Here is a 20533-nt window from a genome sequence, read left to right as displayed (position 1 = left end):
ATTTATAAACTCGCGGCCAATAAGTGAAAAATGAGCTGGTGCTCCATCGTGTTGTAGCCATAAGTTCTGTCGTATATTTAGGGGCAGATCGTCTAATAGTTCTGGCAGTACATTTCTTAAAAAATTTAAAATAACTATTTCCCGTTAAACGAGGCGGCAACATAATTGGACCAATTAAGCGTTCTCCAACAATGCCGGCCCACATATTGACCGAAAACTTATGTTGATAGCTCCTAAAATGAATACCATAAGGGTTTTCCTCACTCCAAACATGATTATTCTTAGAATTAAAAATGCCTTCTTTTGTAAATAAAGCCTCGTCAGTAAAAAGAACATATTTTGGAAATTGAGGTTCTTCTGTACCGGTCAAGAAACCACTGGCAAAAATTCACGCGGGGCATAAAATCATTGGGTTCTAATGATTGCACCTTTTGCAGGTGGTAGGGCCGAAGAAGCTGTTCATTAACAACGTTCCATACCCTAACATGATTTACATGCATCGCATCAGCTACTGCTCGAGTACTTACTGATGGGTTATCTTCAAATCGCTGAAGCACTTCTTTCTCAAAATCCGGGATTCGGATGTTCCTTTGCGCGCCATTATCTTGGCGTTTTATTTTAACGGAGCCAGTCTCCCTGAGCCGTTGATTGACCCTTTCAAAAAGTGTGTGAGCTGGGATATTCGCCTTTCGGAAAACCGCTCTTCATATAGTCGAGAAGCAGCTCTACCATTACATCGAACTTCCCCATAAATTAAAAACATATCGGCGTATTCAGCAAAAGTATAATCTTTCATTACTTAACCGTAATAAAAAGTGAATTAATATCATGTAAAAAATACTGACAGTGACATATTTAAAAAATACTGACAGTGGCAATGAATTAGCATTATTATTATTATTATTAAAATAATTAATTCAGGTGCTGTATCTTAGTTTGGTTTTAGTCAATTTCCACAAAAACGGTGATATTTTCCGACTTTTACTAAGAGCACCTTTTTTATGTAAAAAGCATAGAAACATCATAATCTAATGCCCAAACGGGCAGAAATTGAAGTCTTAAAGAAATGGGCCTAAATTTACCAAATACCCCCCTGATTCTGAAGCCCCTGGTAAATATTTTTTTTATTTAGTAGGTTCAAAAGAATAAACGTACTAACAATAATTTACCTCCCAAAATTGGTTGTGGAGCTATTAAAAAAACACTAGTGTTTAAAGGTTATTTTCAAAGAGCTCTAGCTCCCTGAGGAAGCTTTTCCGGACCCATGTTTATATGAACTTTTGTTTTTCTTTTGACGTTTTCTATCTGCCCTAGAAGTTTGTAACATGATCAACGGAACACCCTGTATAAATAAAGCTAATAGATTTACCTATACTTACTAATACTATGCGTATTCCTTACCAGATTTCCTCCAAATATGTTTATAAATAAAACAAAACTTATTTTTTTTATGTGAATAAAGCATTAACCTTGGCTCTTAAGCATAAGTTTTTAGTTTTAGTGGAACGCAAGATATTCACAAAAAATCCCAAATCACACAGATAAGAACACAACACAAAAATCTTAAAAGTGATATGTAAAATAAACTTGAAAATCGATAAATAGCACAATGACCCACTTAAATGCGTTTCTGTTTACAAACAAGGTGTTTATCTTTATAACCATTTATTACTGTTTTTATAGTATATAACACACCGACACTGGCTGGGAGATGTTACTAAGACTTAGTAAGTTCTTAATAATAACTACATTCACTTTTGTTTCCGAAATTTCACTTACATTTAAAACTCAAATTTAAAAGAGGAATTCAAACGATCTGTATTAAGTTCCATGAGAACTGAAATGAAAACGGATCTGAAATCCATGTTGCCGATGTTATCATTTCGCGGCTTGAGTAAAGTCGGCTGTGCCAGTGCGATGCATGGGGCAAAATAGGTGATAACTCTCCTCCATCCAGTCTTCTCGGCTTATGATCATATAACGGATGCATGTAAAATCACCTTAATGAAATAGGTCGCTTGCGACCGACATATGCTGTGTTCTCGACTTCTAGCAAGCAAACATCAGATCTACCCCCACAGACGCACAAGTCAAATCCTTGTTGATCAACAAATCCCCACTCCTGGGTTTACTGGCTTAGTTTAGGCAGCATGTTGTGTTTGTTAGCCTTGTTTACTTTCTTATTTGAATTTGAATTTTAAACGTTATAGTTCAATTCAAAACATATTATATATAATTATTCAGATAGGATAGATTGGAAAGAGTTAACAAGCTGTTAACTTAGTAATAAACAAGATTTTAAGTAGGGTCATAATGGCCACCTTGCCTCCCAGAAAAAACCCAACACCTACTAAAATATCCAAGCAAAGCTTGAGCCCTTTGCAAATACTGTTACAAATGGGCTTCCCTAGACATAGAGCGTAAGTTATCTATTCCTTATTTTATTACTTAGACATTTAATTTAATACTTATTTTACTCTCAACCAGCCTTTTAGGGAAAATGTAGAATGGATACCCCATTTTTCAATGCTTTTTTGGATTATCTCTATTGCTAAGGGACATATAGTTATCCAATTTTCACAATTCCCTGCTACCTAATTAATTACAGCTTGTATTGGCATCCACCTTCCATTACAAAAAAAAAACATAAGCTCTTGTGGGTAGGATTTATTCTTATAAGTGCAAACTTTTTATTTATATATTTCCATGTTGACAAAGCTATATATTGTATTTTGGTCATTGTCAAAGAAAAATATACAGTGCAGCTCTTAATTGTCCTTCCCCCCTTCTTATCTTTTGAATGCATTTATAAAAAAAATTTGAAATTTAGCACACATCATTATTAACCTAAATACTATTTTTTAATTCCTAGTTGCTTTTGCAAAACTTCAAAATGGCAGCCTTTGAAAGTTTGAAGAATTTTGAAAAATAAAATTTAATAGAAATTTAATAGGGGGGTCATGGTTAGGGATGTAAAATGAGGGTCATTTATTTTTGTGATAAAATGACAGTCATTTATATTTTCTGATTTTTAATATCAGACTAGGTACTTATTATAGCAATAAAAACACACATTTCAAACAAAAAAATATAATACAATGTAAAACAAAACATTAAATTTTCATAGTAAAAAATATTTATAAATAAAACAAAGTTGTATTATTAAAAAATAACATAAATATGTAAATTTAAACTAAATGCTTATAAAGGTAGGTAATAAAAGTAATAAAACTGGATTTAACTAAAATTCATAATTTTCTTCTTTTTCTTCAGTGTCATAATTATAGATATCACTGAAGCTAATATCAAGTTCATTTTGAGATTTGGAAAGTATACCTTCCAACTCTTCAATAAGACTAATGCTTTCGTCAGTGGTACTACCTTCTTGAGATACAAGTGGTAAGGTAATGCACCCATTATTATGTCCAACATTATCTTTTTGTTTTTTTTGTTCTTACTATTTTTATTAGCAGTATGTACTGTGTAGATGTTATCAAATTTTAATTTTGTTTGTTTTGTGATATTGCTATTGTCTATTTTAATTAGATCTTGAAAGCAATAAAGAAATTATTATTATATTATTATTATTCTTGGTCACTGGTACAGCTTACATGTTCATTTCCATTATCAAGTAAGGTTTTAGAGGTGGAGGTAGAGGGTAATGGTGATTTTGACGGTCCAGGCGGTTCCTCATTGGCATCGGGAATAGTTTCTAGAATAATACTGTTTTTTCCATATTTCTTAAAATTAACATAATCATGTTAATACCTAAACGATTTTGTTCTATCCTAGAATACACCTGTCTGACATGTCTATCCTTGTCAACTAATTTTTGTTGCTTATTATTATTTCAATCAACGATCTGAAAAAGACATTATCAAAAACATAAATAAAATTCAAATATAGAACTAACAAAATATTTATTAAAATAAGTAAAAATCTTAAAATCAATAAGTACTACATAATAATATGCATTTACACGGTATTATATTTTAAATTTAAAAATATGGAGGTGAATTTTCACTTATCATTTCTTGGCGACCTTTTGTAAGTATTGTCTATTTTGCATTATGTCTATGCCAAATACATAACATACTACTAAATAACATACATGCAGAAAAAAACAGTTGTCTCTGATACATGTACGTTTCTGTGACTTTTATAATTTCATTTTATAATGAATTTGTAAGTAGGACTATTAATATGTTTTAAGAGGTTTTTAAAATCTGTGGAATTGACATATTTTTCGGCAATACCTATTCTCTCTTTGTAAGATTTAATTTTTTTTTTCATTCCATATATTTCACTCCTCCAACATATAAAAAATTATATACCAAATTAACATTGGTATATAATTATTTGGCCTTTGGTGTCAACTCAATGGAACGATGAACACTTAAACTTTTTAATGAAAACCTTCTTTTTTCAAGACCTAAAAACATATTTTTTAAATATTCAAATAATGCATTTGTTTAAAGGAATATCAATAAAATTGGCAATAAAAAAAACGAATAAGAACTAGTGAGGAGAAAAAAATAAATAAATATAATAATAATAAATGACTTATATAAAATAGATATAATAAATGTATACATATGTAAGTATACTCACGTTTCTTAGCAGATTCCTTTTTCCTTGAGGCATTAGGTAAAATTTGTAACGGTACTTTTTCAATATCTATTTGATTGTTGGAATTTTCTATTATAGCAATTATTTCCATATAAGATGCAGTACTTGTTATTTTAACAAATGTTAAGTAAAATGAAAAGGTTTTAATTAAAATATAAACAAAATCGAAATCTAATTGAAACATAATTAGGTATCAAAATGCATTAATTTAAAAGCATGGTCAATAATTAATATTTACGTTAATTTTAAAAATAAATATTTCAATAATTATAACATTAATTCGTTAATGTCATCATCAGTTAATAATCATTATGTAAAACATATATTTAAGCCATTTCATATATTAGAAGTGATAAAAAATATGCAGAAAATATCAAAAATGTATATAAATATATTCTATTCTGAATTTTGAAGAAATCTTACCTTTTGCATAATATATGCCATTTATTATATGTCCTTTATTGCTTAATAATAGCTCAGCATTATAAGCACCATACCCTAAAAAATAAATATTGCTTTAAATATAAAGTTGCTTCCCAGATGATATAAATTAATGTAAATAATTTTTACTCTCACAAAATCAAGATGTTAAAATTAATTTATTTTTATAAATAAGATCTACATATATAAAAAATCTTACAAAAAATGTTTTCAATGCTGTAATGTTTTCAAAAATTTTGTCGACAAAGCTATTATTTAAATAAATCATACAAACAAAATATACACAAAGACAAAACAAAAAATACAAATATATAAAAATAAAAAATACAACAAAACATACAAAAAACTTAACAATTTTATAAATTGTTTAGGTCACATTTCCTTAAAATCTATAAAATATATATACATTCACTTGTATACAAAGTCGGCAAAAGGCAGTTGTTTACAAAAGCATTATTAGCAAACTACTAATTTGTTTATATAATATACGAATATTATTTATGTACATTATCATAACAACATAAACAAATTTACCAGTGTTTAGGAAGCGCGTGCTTAAAATTACATAACATTAATTATTTAGTTTACTGTGTATAAGGCTCTCCCCAGCAAGTATGATTTCAGAGCTTTCCGAAATTTGGAAAAAGTTGTTATTGATTTGATTTCAAATGGGAGATGATTGTGCATTTTTTTTTGCATTGTAAAGAATGGATCGTTTAACTAGTTCTGATCGGGAGGTTGGTAGTAAAGATCGTACTCTGCGTTTCTAAGAGGATAATTGTGAAATGGCCTTTCTGACATATCTGATAAGTGCTTGCGGATTAGGCAGACGGATTCAAATATAAATAAGGAAGGAAGAGTTAGTATTTTAAATTTTTTAAAATATTCCTGGCAGTGAGTTCTGTAATTTAGTCTTAATGAATAGCGTATAGCTCTCTTTTGTAGCTTAAATATGCGTTCAAATTGAGTCGCACCACACGTACCCCAAAACGGAAGGGCATATCGGAGGTGCGACTCAAACAGGGCATAATAAACTGTTATAGCCGTTGCCAAACTTAGCTCCCTGGATACTGATCTCAGAGCAAAACATGCAGAACTTAATTTTTTGGATAAGTAATCGATGTGGATATCCCATTTTAAAAAGTTGTCTACCATCAGTCCCAAGAACTTTACGGAATCAACGACCTCCATTCTGTTGTTATTAATTACAAAAGGTTGCAACGCACCGCTAAATGATAATACTCTATAAGTACTCTTATAGTTTTTGAGACGTTAAGGCACAAGAGATTTGAATCGCACCACGATTTAATGGTGACTAGGTCACGAGATATGGTTCTACGAAGAGCCACCATATTTAAGTTGCTCCAAGAAAAACTAGTATCGTCCGCAAAGAGACAAATTTTACCATTTATGTCCAGATTAGCAATATCATTTATAAATAGAAGAAACAAAATAGGGCCTAGAACTGAGCCCTGAGGTACCCCGCATTCTATTGGCTTGCGCGAAGACGTCATCGAATCAACCCTAACAAACTGATTCCTGTTGTTCAGGTATGACATGAACCACTCGAGAGGTGTTCCTCTAATTCCATAGTGCTGCAATTTATTAATTAGGATATTATGGTTTACACAGTCGAAAGCTTTAGAGAAATCACAGAAAATTGTTGCTGTAGAGAGATGACTGTTTAGGCTGGAGTATATATTATTAAAGAGGGACAACATAGCGTCATTGGTGCACTTGTTACTTAAGAATCCGAACTGAAACGATTTTAAAGCAAATTGAAATGATTCTATTAAAGCTTAATCCTCAAAAATTAATAAGATATTTTGAACCTCTCCTAACATAATTTAATGAATCCCTATATAAAGTTGATACCTAAACCAAAATTTTATTGTTTTGAATGTTTTAATCCACATCTCAAACTCTGGATTAAGTCATATCACTCTAAAAGATACGACTCATTTTTTTATAAAGTACCTACTTGATGCTTTATCATTTGTTTTCAAGTTTAAAATCTATAGCTTTTCATATTTTTTAAAATCAACTAAAGACAGATCCATTATCTTTAATATTTGAAAACCTGCTCTCGGAAACAACAATTTGAGATAAGTATATATTATGTAAGCCCCCAGTTGGAGATGCGGGGTTTAAAATATCAAATTATTTTGTTTCCCTCAGCCAAAAGGTAATATTGAGTACAAGATACAAGCAATTTTCACTTTTTTATAAAATACTTTAATGCCCAATAATCAAAAATTTATTTTTAATAACTCAACATTCTGTTTTATTAGTATAAAAAAGAAAAAAAAAACAGTTTTCAAGGTGAATGTTTTATACCCAAAGCCCCCAGTGGTACGAGAACTAAACTTAAGAACTTGAAAGATCTTTTGCTAGTAAAACATAATTTTTTATTTAAAAAATAAAATAGTAATATCATTCTATATGTAGATATATATAAGTAAAACATGAAAATTTTAATTGCAATAAATTCAATATGGAAAACCCTGTTCATTGAAAAAAAAAATGGGTCCCTATATTTTAGGTTTGCCACCAATTTGTGCCAACAATTTAAGGAAAAAAATTAAATAATAAAATAACTTACATAAGTATATATGTAAATCTTACTAAATAAGATTTACATAGATATTCTTTTAATAGTAATTCATTCATTTACTTACCTTCAATGTTAAGAGTAGGTATTGCTGCTCTTTTGAGTTTTCTCTTACTGGTTGGCACTTTGCAGTACTCTTTAAAGTGACAGTCGCAAACATAAAAACGATTATAGATTTGTTCTAAGGATAAACAATGATAATTAGGTGGATTAATAATGGAAATCCATACATTGTATATTTCTGGGTCATTTTTTGGAAATCTATGACTCTTACCATCCTGATTCAGACACCCAGCTACACATTTTTTGGCTGAGACTGTGGAGCAGTAGAAAACATGATTATTTATAGAGAAACTAAAATTTTTAAACATTAATATTAAAATAAAAGAGTGTATATAGAATCTTACCTGAAAACTAGGTCTTTATGAAACAAATAATAATAGTTTTGTCAATTGCAACCCTAATCTGGAAATTTACCACAGGTTACAGCACTATAATCTATTCTATAATGTCCTGTTAGTTTGTTTCTTTAATAATAAAACACAACACAAATTGTCACAACAGTATATAATAAGAAACTAATCACTATTCACATAAAAAGAAAATCTATTATGCGGATAAATATCATAACCTCGCACAAAAATATGAATTCTAAATGTTTTCTGTAATTCCGAGCCAACTACCAGGAAACGAAAAGAAAGCACACTTTTTTGCATATAGTGCTGCCATCTGTCAGTCAAAATAGAAAACAGTTCTGTGACTGAATTGACGCGCCGATCGCGAGAAGAAGCAAGCAAGCCAGCCTAGCCAATGTAATAAGCAGGTTGCAGCTTGTCTAAGGCAGTAAACATTGAAAATCAGCTGATATTTTTGTGACAGTAATTTATTTTTTGTGACTGTCATTTTTTTTAATGACGGTCGTTTATTTTTTATGACCGTCATTTATTTTTGCGACAGTAAGATTTTAATTGATTAATTTTAATTGATAAAAAATAAATGACGTGATCGTCATTTTCAATATGACCGTGACGTGACCGGGTCAGCAAAATTTGCTCACATCCCTAGTCATGGTATACATTCTTTGAAAGCTGCCATTGAATGCTTAATGGTCCTAGAATATTAAGTAATTACTTCTACCCATAGCAAAATGGCAGCATTTCAAAATCTTATTTTTCACATTTTTATTTACATTTAAAATAATTAAACTTTAGATAACACAGAATATAACTATTTTATTTATTTATTTATTTTACTTCAAAAGATATTAAAAAGGTGCACCATTAACTTCAGGACAGTAAAATAATCTATTGGAGAAATCTTCACAAACATTTTGGAAAGTGGTAACATTGACATTGATCAAAATCAAGTGTGCGATGTCTCAATATTTTCTACAGTTTGGCAAGAATAGATATGCACTATGGCTTCAATACAACTATTGCATAAGGCCCTAGCATAGAAATCTAAAATTTTAGATGGCCTGGACGCGGGAAAAAGTACACATCAAATTGCTGAAAATTTTGCCAGTCCAAAAACTACAGTATTTGATATAAGAAAAATAAGGACACAATAAGAAATTTTATATCCAAATCATCTTAAGGAATAGCTGACATATATCAACATTATGTTATTTTCAATAGGCTTTTAACGTTTTATGATTTATATTTTTAGGAAAGAGAAAAATTATTAAATAAGCAAAGCAACCTAAAGTTGAAGTTGCATTATATACTGGTTTCTGCAACAACGCGTCGCCCATGTACCTATTTCTTCCGAAATTTTCCAAAGTAAAGCTAAACAGTTTTATGAGCAAATAACAGGCAAAAATGACTTTTTGGCAAGTTCTGGATTGCTAAATAAATTGTAGTTGAGACATGGAATTTGTTTCTTGAAGATCTGCGGGGAGAATCTTTCTAGTGATGTTGTCGCTGTAATACCTTTTCAAGAAAAATTTCGGAAAGAGGTCGGTTGTTGCAGAGATGGAATTAAGCAGTGAACATGTGGATGAGTCCACACTTTTTTGGAGCATCGTACCTGATACCACTTGGGTCTTCATCAAGATGATAAACCAGCTCCAGGTAGAAAAATAGCCAAAGCCGTTTAACGTTTATGCCGTGCTGCAATGCTGCAGGAACAGTTCACTACTAGGTGAGAAATTTCTCTTCTCTAGTTTTTTCACCTAGTAGTGAATTTCTCTGATCTACTGGTTTGTTCCATTTTATATATTTTATGAGATTTTAATTGTAATCCCTCCTCTATGTAACCGCCCTTTAATGTTATCTACGTTTTTATCCCTGCTATATGTATTTTTTTAATTGATTTTTGACAAGAGAGAACTATGGCTTCGAGCCCTGAAGATGAATTAAATATAATTCGAATAGTTAGCGAGAAACAAATAGTTTTCTTTAACAATTAACCAATAAACCCGCAAAATACCACTTCCAATACAAAATCTCTAGTCACAAATTCACAAGACTAACAAATCCTAATTTTTGGGTCCTTTTTTTGCCACCAAATTGTACTGCTATTCTTCAACCAATGGATTAGGATTTAATTCCGAATATAAAAGTCTCATATAGAAAACGCATTCTTAATCATATTATTATGCATGAGGGAGAAGAGATACTAGTCCTGTTAAAGCAGATTAATTTAAAAGCTGCTGTAGATAATCTTGAGTCATCATGGAGAAGATCCATAAGTTCAAAAAATATTCAGAGAAGTTGGCCATCACTGTGGCCTGAGGTGACCAGGGAAGAAGAATCCAATGACAAGAACTTACCGCTCTTGGAACGAAGAACAGCAAAGACATTACTATATGGGCTGTGGGGGAACAAGAGATTAGAACAAGATGCCACAGGATATAATATCGAAAATCAAAACGAATCTTCTGAATCAGATGAGGATAGTTATTACACAGAAAGTTAACATTAAACATACAGATGCGGCCAAAGTGCTTTCAATAGAGATCAGGTGGAGCGAGGAGAACAATCTGGCTATTGAAGGTGTATTGCTGCTGAAAAGGCTTAAAGAAAAAGCAACTGATATAGCCACGTGTAGAAAAAATTTTTTGATAAATGCATTAGAAAATGAAGTATATAGTGTCTTGTACTAGTTTAAAATTGTGGGATAGTAAAAGCATCAGAACGACATATGGTAGAGATACAGTTTTTTCTTTGTCATACCTTAGTAGTTGGGTATACTTTATATGTACTTCCTTTTCTAATGCAATAATTTCCTATATGTAAATATTGATTTTCCAGTACGGTATATACGGAACAGGTAAGGCTATAGTTGCTTAATAAAATTGCATGATTGAGGTGGTCAAAAGCTTTACTGAAGTCTGTATACACTGCATGGACGTGACAATCCATCTGAAGAAAGACTAGATAACAAAATCACTGAAAATGAGAACATTCAACTTAGTAGACCTCCTTGACATAAAACCAAATTGTCTACCATTAATTACAACACCAAGATGATGCACCAAAAAGCCATGGACAATCCTCTCAAAAAGCTTTGGGATAGAATAAATATTTTAATAATTTCTTATCACTTGTAAAAAATTAAAGTCAAATAATCTTTTTAACTTAGTAGAAACTGAGCCACAGGAATGTCTGACAGTTTAAAGTACTCAAAATAACCCCATAAGTATTTATTTACGTTGTGTAAAATAACGCATATACCAAAAAATAAGCATTTATAGAACATATCTATCAAACTATCAAGTCGCGTTGTGCACAGCAGTGGTTGCACATGTTGTTCGTGAGCTCCGCATTATTTCGTATATTTTAACTGCTATAAATTTTGTATTCTTCAGTTGCAATGATGGATAAGTGTGTAGCCTGTGATTCTAAAGTCAGCAGAAATCAACCAGGAATTCCATGCGATGTTTGTAAACAAGTATACCATGCTAACGCGCAGTGCTGCGAAGTGAGAAAGGATCAGGTAAATTTATTTCGACCAACCTCTGGTGTAAAATGGAACTGCCCATCATGTCGTACTGGGCACCGTGATGACCAAGAGTCTAGCGATCGGCGATCATCGATGTTGGCGTCGGCGGCGCCAAGACGACAGTCGATTATTATCGGCAACGACGCCGGTGGCCGCGGTAATGGTACTAATACCGGTGCGCCAAACGCTGTTTCGTCGGCGTCACAGGGCTTGTCGGCTGTTTGCTTGGAAAATGAACTGAGGATGCTGCGGGAGTCTGTTACATTTTGTTCTGACAAAATTTCAGATTTTGAGGCTACATTAAAAGCTCTTTCTGAAAGCATTAAATGCATTAAAATCTTGAGAGAGGAAAACGAGAGATTAAAGGCTGATTCTCTGTTAATCACGCAAAAAATTAACTCACTTGAACAGTTTTCCAGATCCAATAATATTGAGATCCATGGGATACCAGAAATAAAAAATGAAAATCTTATTACAATTGTAAATAATATAGGTAAATCTATTCAGTGCGATATTGAAGAAGAAAGAATTGATTTTATTCATCGTGTCCAGAGTCGAAATCAAAATCTACCAAAGCCTATAGTAGTTCGATTTTCATCCCGCATTTTTAAGGAGAAAGTGATGGGTGCTGTGAAAGCCAAGATTCGTTCTACTGGGAAAAATGGACCTGGTTTAATGCTGGCCAGTGCTCAAAAGCCAATATTTATCAATGAAAACTTAATCAGCGAAAAGAAAATATTGTTGAAGGAGGTCAAGCAGTTTGCTAAGGATCATCAGTTTAAATTTGTCTGGGTCAAGAATGGCAATATCTTCTTGAGGAAAAATGAAACATCACGAATTTTTCTTGTGGGAAACTCATCTGTTTTGGAGAAGTTGGGTGATGGCTCTGCGTAATATATTTATAATGTTTCATTTATTAAGATATTTTTGTTAATAAAATGGCTCTTCACGTATATTGCCAAAATACAAGGGGCTTAAGAACCAAGCTTAATGAATTTTCTTTGGCTATGGATGGAATGAACTTTGATATTGTTTGTTTAAGTGAATCCTGGCTTAATAAAAACATATCTGATGGAGAACTGTTTGACTTAAATAAGTACAATGTCTTTCGACGTGATCGGGAGACAACAATTTCACAAAAGAAGGATGGGGGTGGCGTGTTAATAGCAACCAAAAAAGTGCTTAATGCAGTTAGTGTACCAGGGTTTTTCAGTGATGCAGAGGATGTATGGGTGGCTTTAAAAGTCGGAATCAATACAGTGTATTTTTGTAGCGTTTATATTCCGCCAAGTGATCGTATGGCATATTCTTGTTTTTCTTCAAAGTTATCCTGGATAAGTGATAATGTGGGTGATAGTTCTATTCTGGTGTGTGGTGATATGAACTGTTCTTCGGTTACATGGGAAAAGAAAAATAAGTCTGAGGATTTTTTGATACCTATTACCGTAAGTGCTGAGCATGCAGAACTTATAGATACATTATCATTTAGTGGACTAATGCAATATAATCCTATTAAAAATAATAATAACAGAATTTTGGATTTAATTCTTTGTAATAAAAACTATATTAGTCATATTATGAAATGTTCGGCCCCAGCAGTCAAAGAGGATAGCCATCATCCTGCTCTTGAATTTTTGTTTTGCCTAGATATTCCTAAATCCTTAAGAAACCCAAAACATAGTTTTTTTAATTATAAAAAGGCAAATTTTGAGGAAATCAATAATGAAATGTCTAAAATTTATTGGGATACTATTCTTACTAGTGTTAATATTGATATAAATCTAAGTAAATTTTATAATATTTTAAGGGATATAATCAAAGAAAAGGTCCCACTTATCCATCAGAGTAGTGGTTACCCTTATTATTTTTCAAAAGCTACTATTAAAGTAATTAAGGAAAAAAATAAATTTCACAAAAAATGGAAAATATATAAAAACCCATCTGATCTAAACATATTTAAACTCTTAAGAAGTCGATCTAAGGGGCTAATAAAACGTGATTTTAATAATTATATATCCTTTTTAGAGGACGAAATATCAACAAATAATAAAATTTTCTGGAAACTTGTATCTGTTAAGAGAGGAAATTCTGGCTTACCTTCAGTTATGAAATATAATAATACTGAAGCCTCCACCTCAAAAGAAATTAGCGATTTATTCTCAGAGTATTTTAAATCAGTTTTTGTAGCGCCAAGTGTATCAAATAATCACCATAACAGTAACATGACACATCATAATCTAGGTTTAATTCAATTTCAACTGGATGAGGTTGTAGCAGGAATTAATGATCTGCATCCTAAAAAGGGTGCAGGCCCTGATGGCATACCTTCGTTATTTGTCAAAAATTGTTCTAGAGGACTCTCATATCCTTTATATAAATTATATAATCAATCGCTTTTACAAGGTCAATTTCCGGATGCGTGGAAGGTTTCCAATGTAATTCCTATATATAAGAACGGACAAAAAAATATTATCTCCAACTACCGTCCAATAAGTAAGCTCAGTATATTTGCAAAATTATTTGAAAAACTTTTATATACATATTTTTTTAAGTTAGTGAAAAGACAATTAATTTTTGAACAACATGGGTTTTTTGCAAACCGTTCTATAGACAGCAATCTTCTCACCTATCTTGAATTTTTAAAGAAAAATATGGACAAACGTATTCAGGTTGACAGCGTCTACACGGACTTCAGCAAGGCCTTCGATAAAATTAACATTTCAATTTTGCTAAAAAAACTAGCTCTGGTAGGGGTGGGTGGTTTTCTTTTAAAATGGGCTGAATCTTACCTCTCGAATCGAAGGTTCACAGTCTGCATAAACGGCGTAAACTCCGAAATAGTTAATGTAACGTCGGGGGTGCCACAAGGATCTCATTTGGGCCCCCTTTTTTTCATAATATTTATAAATGATATATTTAAATGTTTTAAACACTCGGAGTTTTTGCTTTATGCAGATGATCTTAAATTCTTTAGACCTATAAAATCACACGAAGACTGCCAGCTCCTGCAGGAGGATATAGAAAGCCTTGTTGAATACTGTCGGATCAATTGCCTTTTTTTAAATATTGAAAAATGTCAGTTTATTTCATTTACTAAAAATAAATTAAAAATTCAATTTAATTATAATATAAATAATGTTGATCTTAAAAGGACCCAAGAGGTGAAGGATTTGGGAATCATTTTTGACGAGAAGTTACTTTTTGATAAACATATTAATACCTTAGTGTTAAGTGCGTATAAAATGTTAGGGTTTATTAATAGGCAGGCTAAAATTTTGAAATCCTCTAGATCCTATATTTTTTTGTATTATGCATTTGTTTATAGCAAGCTTAATTTTGGGTGTGTTGTTTGGAATCCGATTTACTCAATTTATAAAAATAGATTGGAATCTGTGCAGAACACATTTTTAAAGTGTCTTTATTATAGGGATAATTTAAATATTGTTACTAATGACTTAGGTGATATAAGAAAACATTTTGGTATACTTACTCTTGACAACAGAAGAAAAATTTCAGACCTTTTATTTTTGCATAAACTGTTGAATAATAGAGTGGATTGTCCATGTTTGATGCAGGGGTTGAGATTTAATGTTCCATCACGGCAATTAAGACTTAGTGATCTTTTTAATTTACCTTTCAGAAATACTAACAGTTGTCAGTCATCTCCACTGTGCAGAATGATGAGATTATCAAATTTTTATAATAACATAGATCTCTTTTTTGAAACCCAAAAAAACCTGAGAGGTATATTGAAGAGAGAGCTACTATAATTCGTATCCCAGACTTTGTGTTTTTTGTGTAAGAATTAGTATTTAAAAATTAGTATTTAAAATTTAATAGTCCTTTTCCGGTTTCGCAATTGTTAAGGGTATTTAACTTTAGTGTCTGCAAGTTTATATTGTTTCTATATTTATAAGTGGATACTGTAGTGGGTTTACCTGTTTGTATCCTTAAGAAAATAAATAAAATAAATAAATAAAATATCTAGCAAGCTTCATTTGTTGTGCTTAAAAATAAAAAAAATATTGAAAAAAAATGAAAAGAAGCACAAAAACATCTAAACATGCTATCCCAGGATCCTCATGGAATATTAGATTAAAATATTTTAAAAAAAAAATTAAGTGAGAATTAATATAAGAGTGCTTATAATATTACTCTTTATTGAAATATGTGAATATACAGGAAGGTTTATTTAAAACTCAAAGGTGATAGTTGATAGTTGATTTTTGTTGAAATCAAAAAATACATCCTCATTTCGGCTGAAAATAAATTAAGAAAATTTAATTAGGTGAAACCACCTTTGAGAACTACCCAATATATATATTTTTTTATTGATTTTCAGGGAAAAGGCCCTTGCAGCCACTGGCAATAGGGGTGTTCAGCTGGCCTCAGACTGGCTACTTGCACATGTAAATGATCCCCTGTTGGATGACAATTCGCCTAGAGAATATATTTTGTATGTGTGCCCCACTGGCCCTTTTTTGGAACAATTACAAACATTTTGGAGTCAGTCATTTAATTTGTGTGGGTGGAATGGTGCCCACAACTCTACACCACATATTACTTTGGTGTCATTTTTTAAGGTAAGCTTATAGCACTTGTGACTCGTGTGCGTAATTAATTGATAAATAAGTAGTATATTGGGACTTTAGTTAAATTGTTCTATCCCTCCAATATATAATCTGTTGGACGATTATACACAATTAGACCATTAGATGAAAAACTTGATGTTGTGTTGGAAGTCTAAGGCATGTGGCTAAGAAAATCTTTGTAAAACTTGCAAGGTGCAAAAGAAAAATAGCATTTATCACTACAATGGCAAAGAAAAGAATTCCATGACCGCACAGTGGTGATGAAACTTTTAAACAAAAATTTAAAAGTTTACATTATACCACTTAAATTTGTCATTAGTTTAATAAATATTTAGGTGTTCTATACCGTATATGAACCTTTCAATGTTCTAAGAAGAAAGCCCAAGAAAGTGGAAACTGCCACATTAACGTCATCAAATTGATGAAGAAAATTCCAGTAACCTCAGAGATAAGCTGATGTGGCATGTGAAAGTCCTTCTAAAATTATAGTTGCGACTTTGAGGGTTCAATTTGAAGTTACAATTCCTATTGGTTTCTGCTCTAAATGATATAGCAATAGAATAATATAGCAACATGGTAATCATTCTCCGGGACATTTGATGTTTCACCATCAACAGTGCATGGGAGATTAGCAAGTATCAGATCAACCATATTATTATATATTACCTTGTACATTTCGAATATTATTAAATTCACACAGGTCAGAAAATGCCAAAAAGTCATGCAGTAATGCTACCTTGGTTTCAACAGTTGGCTCTAGAATCTTAATATTGATATTAAAATCACCCCTGATTAAAACTTTCTGGTTTTGTATACAGTTAAGAATAGAGATATAGTCAAACAAGAACCTGTAATCTTCAATTGGAGAATTAGGTGGCATTTGCATGAATAGCTAATATAAAAATAAACTTTATCCATGTTAATCCATGTTAGTCCATGCTAATCTTGCAGCAAAGAACTAATAAGTTATACCCGTGGAATCTGATTCTTCGGGTAAATGAGACCAACTCTGATTGAACATAGATCATTCAGCACACCAAGCATTATTCCATCCCCACGGGTGAATCCCACAGCCTCCAAATTCTTGTCCTTGGGATATACAGTGTATTTACTGGAGAACAACTCCCTGTCGTAAACACCACACTGCAGCCAAGTTTTATATTGAATGTAAAAAAATACATGTGTGTACGTACTAATGAGTCGTAGGATACTGAGTGTTTTATTAAAGGTGTATGTTTTATTATATTAATGCAGTATCATATTTCAGCAATAATTTCTGGCTTGCCTAACTAAATGCGATACACTTGTGCTCGTATAAGAAAAGAAGGTTTAAATCAGAATATAGAATGAATTAACAATAAAAATGTAGAAGATTTAATTTGGTATCTCTATTTATATTCAAGTAATAATGAACAGATTAATTCTTATCTATTGAAATAGGCAAAAAAATTTTAAAATCTATTTTTATTCGAATTGTCCATATTTTATTTGTTGTTCGGTTTTAGGAGTACTGCATACTATATAAGCTACTAGCCTTAACCCGCGGCTCTGCTCGCGTTCTAGAATTTTTATATACGATATTACTTAGTCAAGGATATCTCGGTCAAAAAAATATGGATGGATAATTTTAAAATGGTTTCTTTCGGTCCAGATCAACAGTAACTAACTTAACATAATTTATTCAGACTGTATATGAGGCTATAAATAACAAATGTCAACTATAACAATATAACAATATATTATAGACGTAATTTACACGGATTTCGCTAAAGCCTTTGATAAGACCGTGGACTTCTTGCTCAGGAGCTTATCAGGCTTGGTTTTCATTCTAATGTTGTACAATTTTTTGCTTCCTATCTGGTAGATAGATACCAGTTTGTAGAGTATAATGGGTTAAGATCATATGGTTATAAAGCATATAGCGGTCCTGCTCGGGGTAGCAATCTTGCTTCTCTTTTGTTTTCTATTTTATTAATGACATCTTTTTTGATGAAAAATTAAGTTAGCTTTGACTATACATTGAGATTACGCAGGCTTAATTTTTGCAATCCTATAGATAACATCATAAAGTCATCTTTAAAAATCTCTTAGTTTTATTATTAGAACTGCATCAGTAATCTTCACTAATATATCAAATAAAATCATCTTGTTTAATTCCCTATATATAAACATATAACATATATAAACATAAAACTATACAAACATATAGTACAAATTTAGCAAACAAAGAGCCTTTATACAGGGCATGCTCTTCCTTTAACTTTGTCCACTTGAATCTGTATGTCGATTTCTTTCACATGTCTCCTCATTTATTTAAAAAAAAATTGTCAATAACTATTGTTAGTATTTAGTTAATGTATCTCTTGTACCTTTTTCGTAAACATTTTATAATTACCTATTAGTTATGTTTTTATATATGATTATTATTATTTTTCATTATACAGGAGACTCGCGTTATACTGAACACACTGTCTAGTGAACTATTCTAAATAGTGAACAGACATTTTTTCCTTAATGTATTCTGTCAAGTGAACAAATTGATTCTCGAAATAGTAAACCCAATAGTTTTATTAGGTAAATAAACAAGTTAAGACAAGAAAAAGAGATTAAACGGTTTGTTTCTTTTCGGGCAATTAGTTTTCTTTAGTATTTGGGTGCAGTAGGTCGCGTCACGCCGCCAGAATAATTATTGCAAAAATTAGAAAGCATTTAACCCTAAGCGATAAAGCCAAAATATTAGAAGAATTCAAGAAAGGTGTCGGAGTGACCGTTTTGTCTAGACAATATGGTGCTAAATCCACTATATGCGCGATTCATCACAGAAGGATAAAGATTTTGAAACGAGTCAACAGTACTTTCACAGGACGTGAAAAAGCGAAAACTTTGAGACAATCAGAGTGTCCTAGAATGGAAAAAGCTTTATATAAGTGGTTCTTAAAAACAAGGGAGAGAAATTTTCCGGTAACTGGTTTAATGATCCAAGAGAAGGCCAAGTTACTTCACAGTCAATACAAGGAATCTCCTTCTTTTAATGCGAGCAGTGGTTGGATGCAAAAGTCTGAAAAACGTTTTGGAATACGCTTCCTAACGATTTCAGGAGAAAAATTATCGTCAGAACCCGAGCTTGTTGATCCTTTTAAAAGAACTTTACACCTAAAAATAAATGAGCTTCAGCTAACAAAAGAACAGATTTACAATGCCGATGGAACTGGATTGTATTGGAAACTTCTGCCCCAGGTAGGAAAACCGAGAAACAAAGAGTGACTTTTCTAGCATGCACAAACGCGGCAGGTACTCACAAAGTTAAACCATTAATTATTGGGAAAGCAAAAAATCCACATTCGTTTCGAAATTTTAACTGTCCCGTCCATTATAAAAACTCCAAAACTGCTTGGATGACTTTAAATTTTACCATCTTTGTATCTCGAGAATTAGAAAAAATGGTTTCAGTCCTTTTGGACTACGATTTTTACAAATTTACGCCCTTTTTTTATTCCTTTTAAGAATTTAAACTGCACGTTATTCTAGCATTTGTTCTTGCCTTAGGTTACGGAACTCCTACAGAGCCAAAACCTTCCAGTTAAAGCCATTCTTTTGTTGGAAAACGCAGCAAGCCATCCACCTGCAGAACAGCTAAGAAGTGATGATGGTTCCACTTTCACTGTTTATATACCACCTAACGTTACTCCGCTAATCCAGCCAATGGACCAAAACGCTATTCGTCTGACAAAACTATTTTATCGAAAAAAATTGTTATCACAAATTATTGGAACTAACCAGGATATCGGAGATGCTCTAAAACATATTTCGTCAAAGGACGCCATTCTAAACTTGGCTTTGGCGTGGAGAAATTTAAGGCCTGAAGTTATAGAAAAATGCTTGCATAATTTAGTTTTACCATTAGCCGACGAAGTTGACGATAAGGAAGATAACATCCCCTTAAGTATTTTACGGAGCCGAATAAGAAATGAAGACATTGACACAGTGAGATCAGAAATCATTACTTTATTGCAGACTTTTAATCCAGAAGTTCATATTCAACCTATTGATGTAGACGATTGGAATAAAGATAACTTACCTGACACAAAAGAAACTAATGACCAAAGTGAAAGTGATGGAAACGATCAAGATGATGGAGTACAAGAAGAAATGGTAGTAAATAAGGAACGAGTGACAACAAATTCGGCAATAAAGTCAATTAACAACATCCTTCAATGGGCCGAAGAAAATGAAGATAAAGTGGAATATTCTAGTGTACTCGTTTTACAAAACTTAAGGAATACGATGGTGCAAACAGGACTAAAAACAAAAAAGC

The 20533-nt window shown here is 31.9% G+C and overlaps 1 protein-coding gene and 1 long non-coding RNA gene across 6 annotated transcripts in view; one reads left to right on the top strand and one right to left on the bottom strand.

Annotated features, from left to right (window-relative positions):
• Nucleotides 1-2094: 2094 nt before the first annotated feature.
• Nucleotides 2095-20533, top strand: part of LOC126736795 (protein UBASH3A homolog) — an 82504-nt gene continuing 64065 nt past the window's right edge. The window contains exons 1-2 of one of the 4 annotated variants that reach the window (XM_050441344.1): nt 2095-2420; nt 15969-16209. In XM_050441344.1, the coding sequence (XP_050297301.1) occupies nt 2314-2420; nt 15969-16209 (348 nt within the window). In that variant the 5' untranslated portion in view covers nt 2095-2313. The remainder of the gene's footprint in view (nt 2421-15968; nt 16210-20533) is intronic. The other 3 variants (XM_050441345.1, XM_050441346.1, XM_050441347.1) reach the window with 3 other exon arrangements.
• LOC126736807 (uncharacterized) lies at nt 3210-8210 on the bottom strand. Of its 2 annotated transcripts, XR_007660782.1 has the most exons (7): nt 8089-8210; nt 7956-8035; nt 7749-7862; nt 5053-5127; nt 3769-3862; nt 3612-3712; nt 3210-3548 (listed from the first exon to the last, which is right to left on the bottom strand). It is a non-coding gene; the product is annotated as an uncharacterized LOC126736807 (long non-coding RNA). The 2 variants fall into 2 exon arrangements; XR_007660781.1 differs by having other exon boundaries at nt 3210-3712.

Source organism: Anthonomus grandis, chromosome 5 (genome assembly GCF_022605725.1).
Source record: "Anthonomus grandis grandis chromosome 5, icAntGran1.3, whole genome shotgun sequence".
Classification (NCBI taxonomy): Eukaryota; Metazoa; Arthropoda; class Insecta; order Coleoptera; family Curculionidae; genus Anthonomus; species Anthonomus grandis.
Note: the sequence above shows the minus strand (reverse complement) of the source record. Positions and strands in the feature narration are given on the sequence as shown.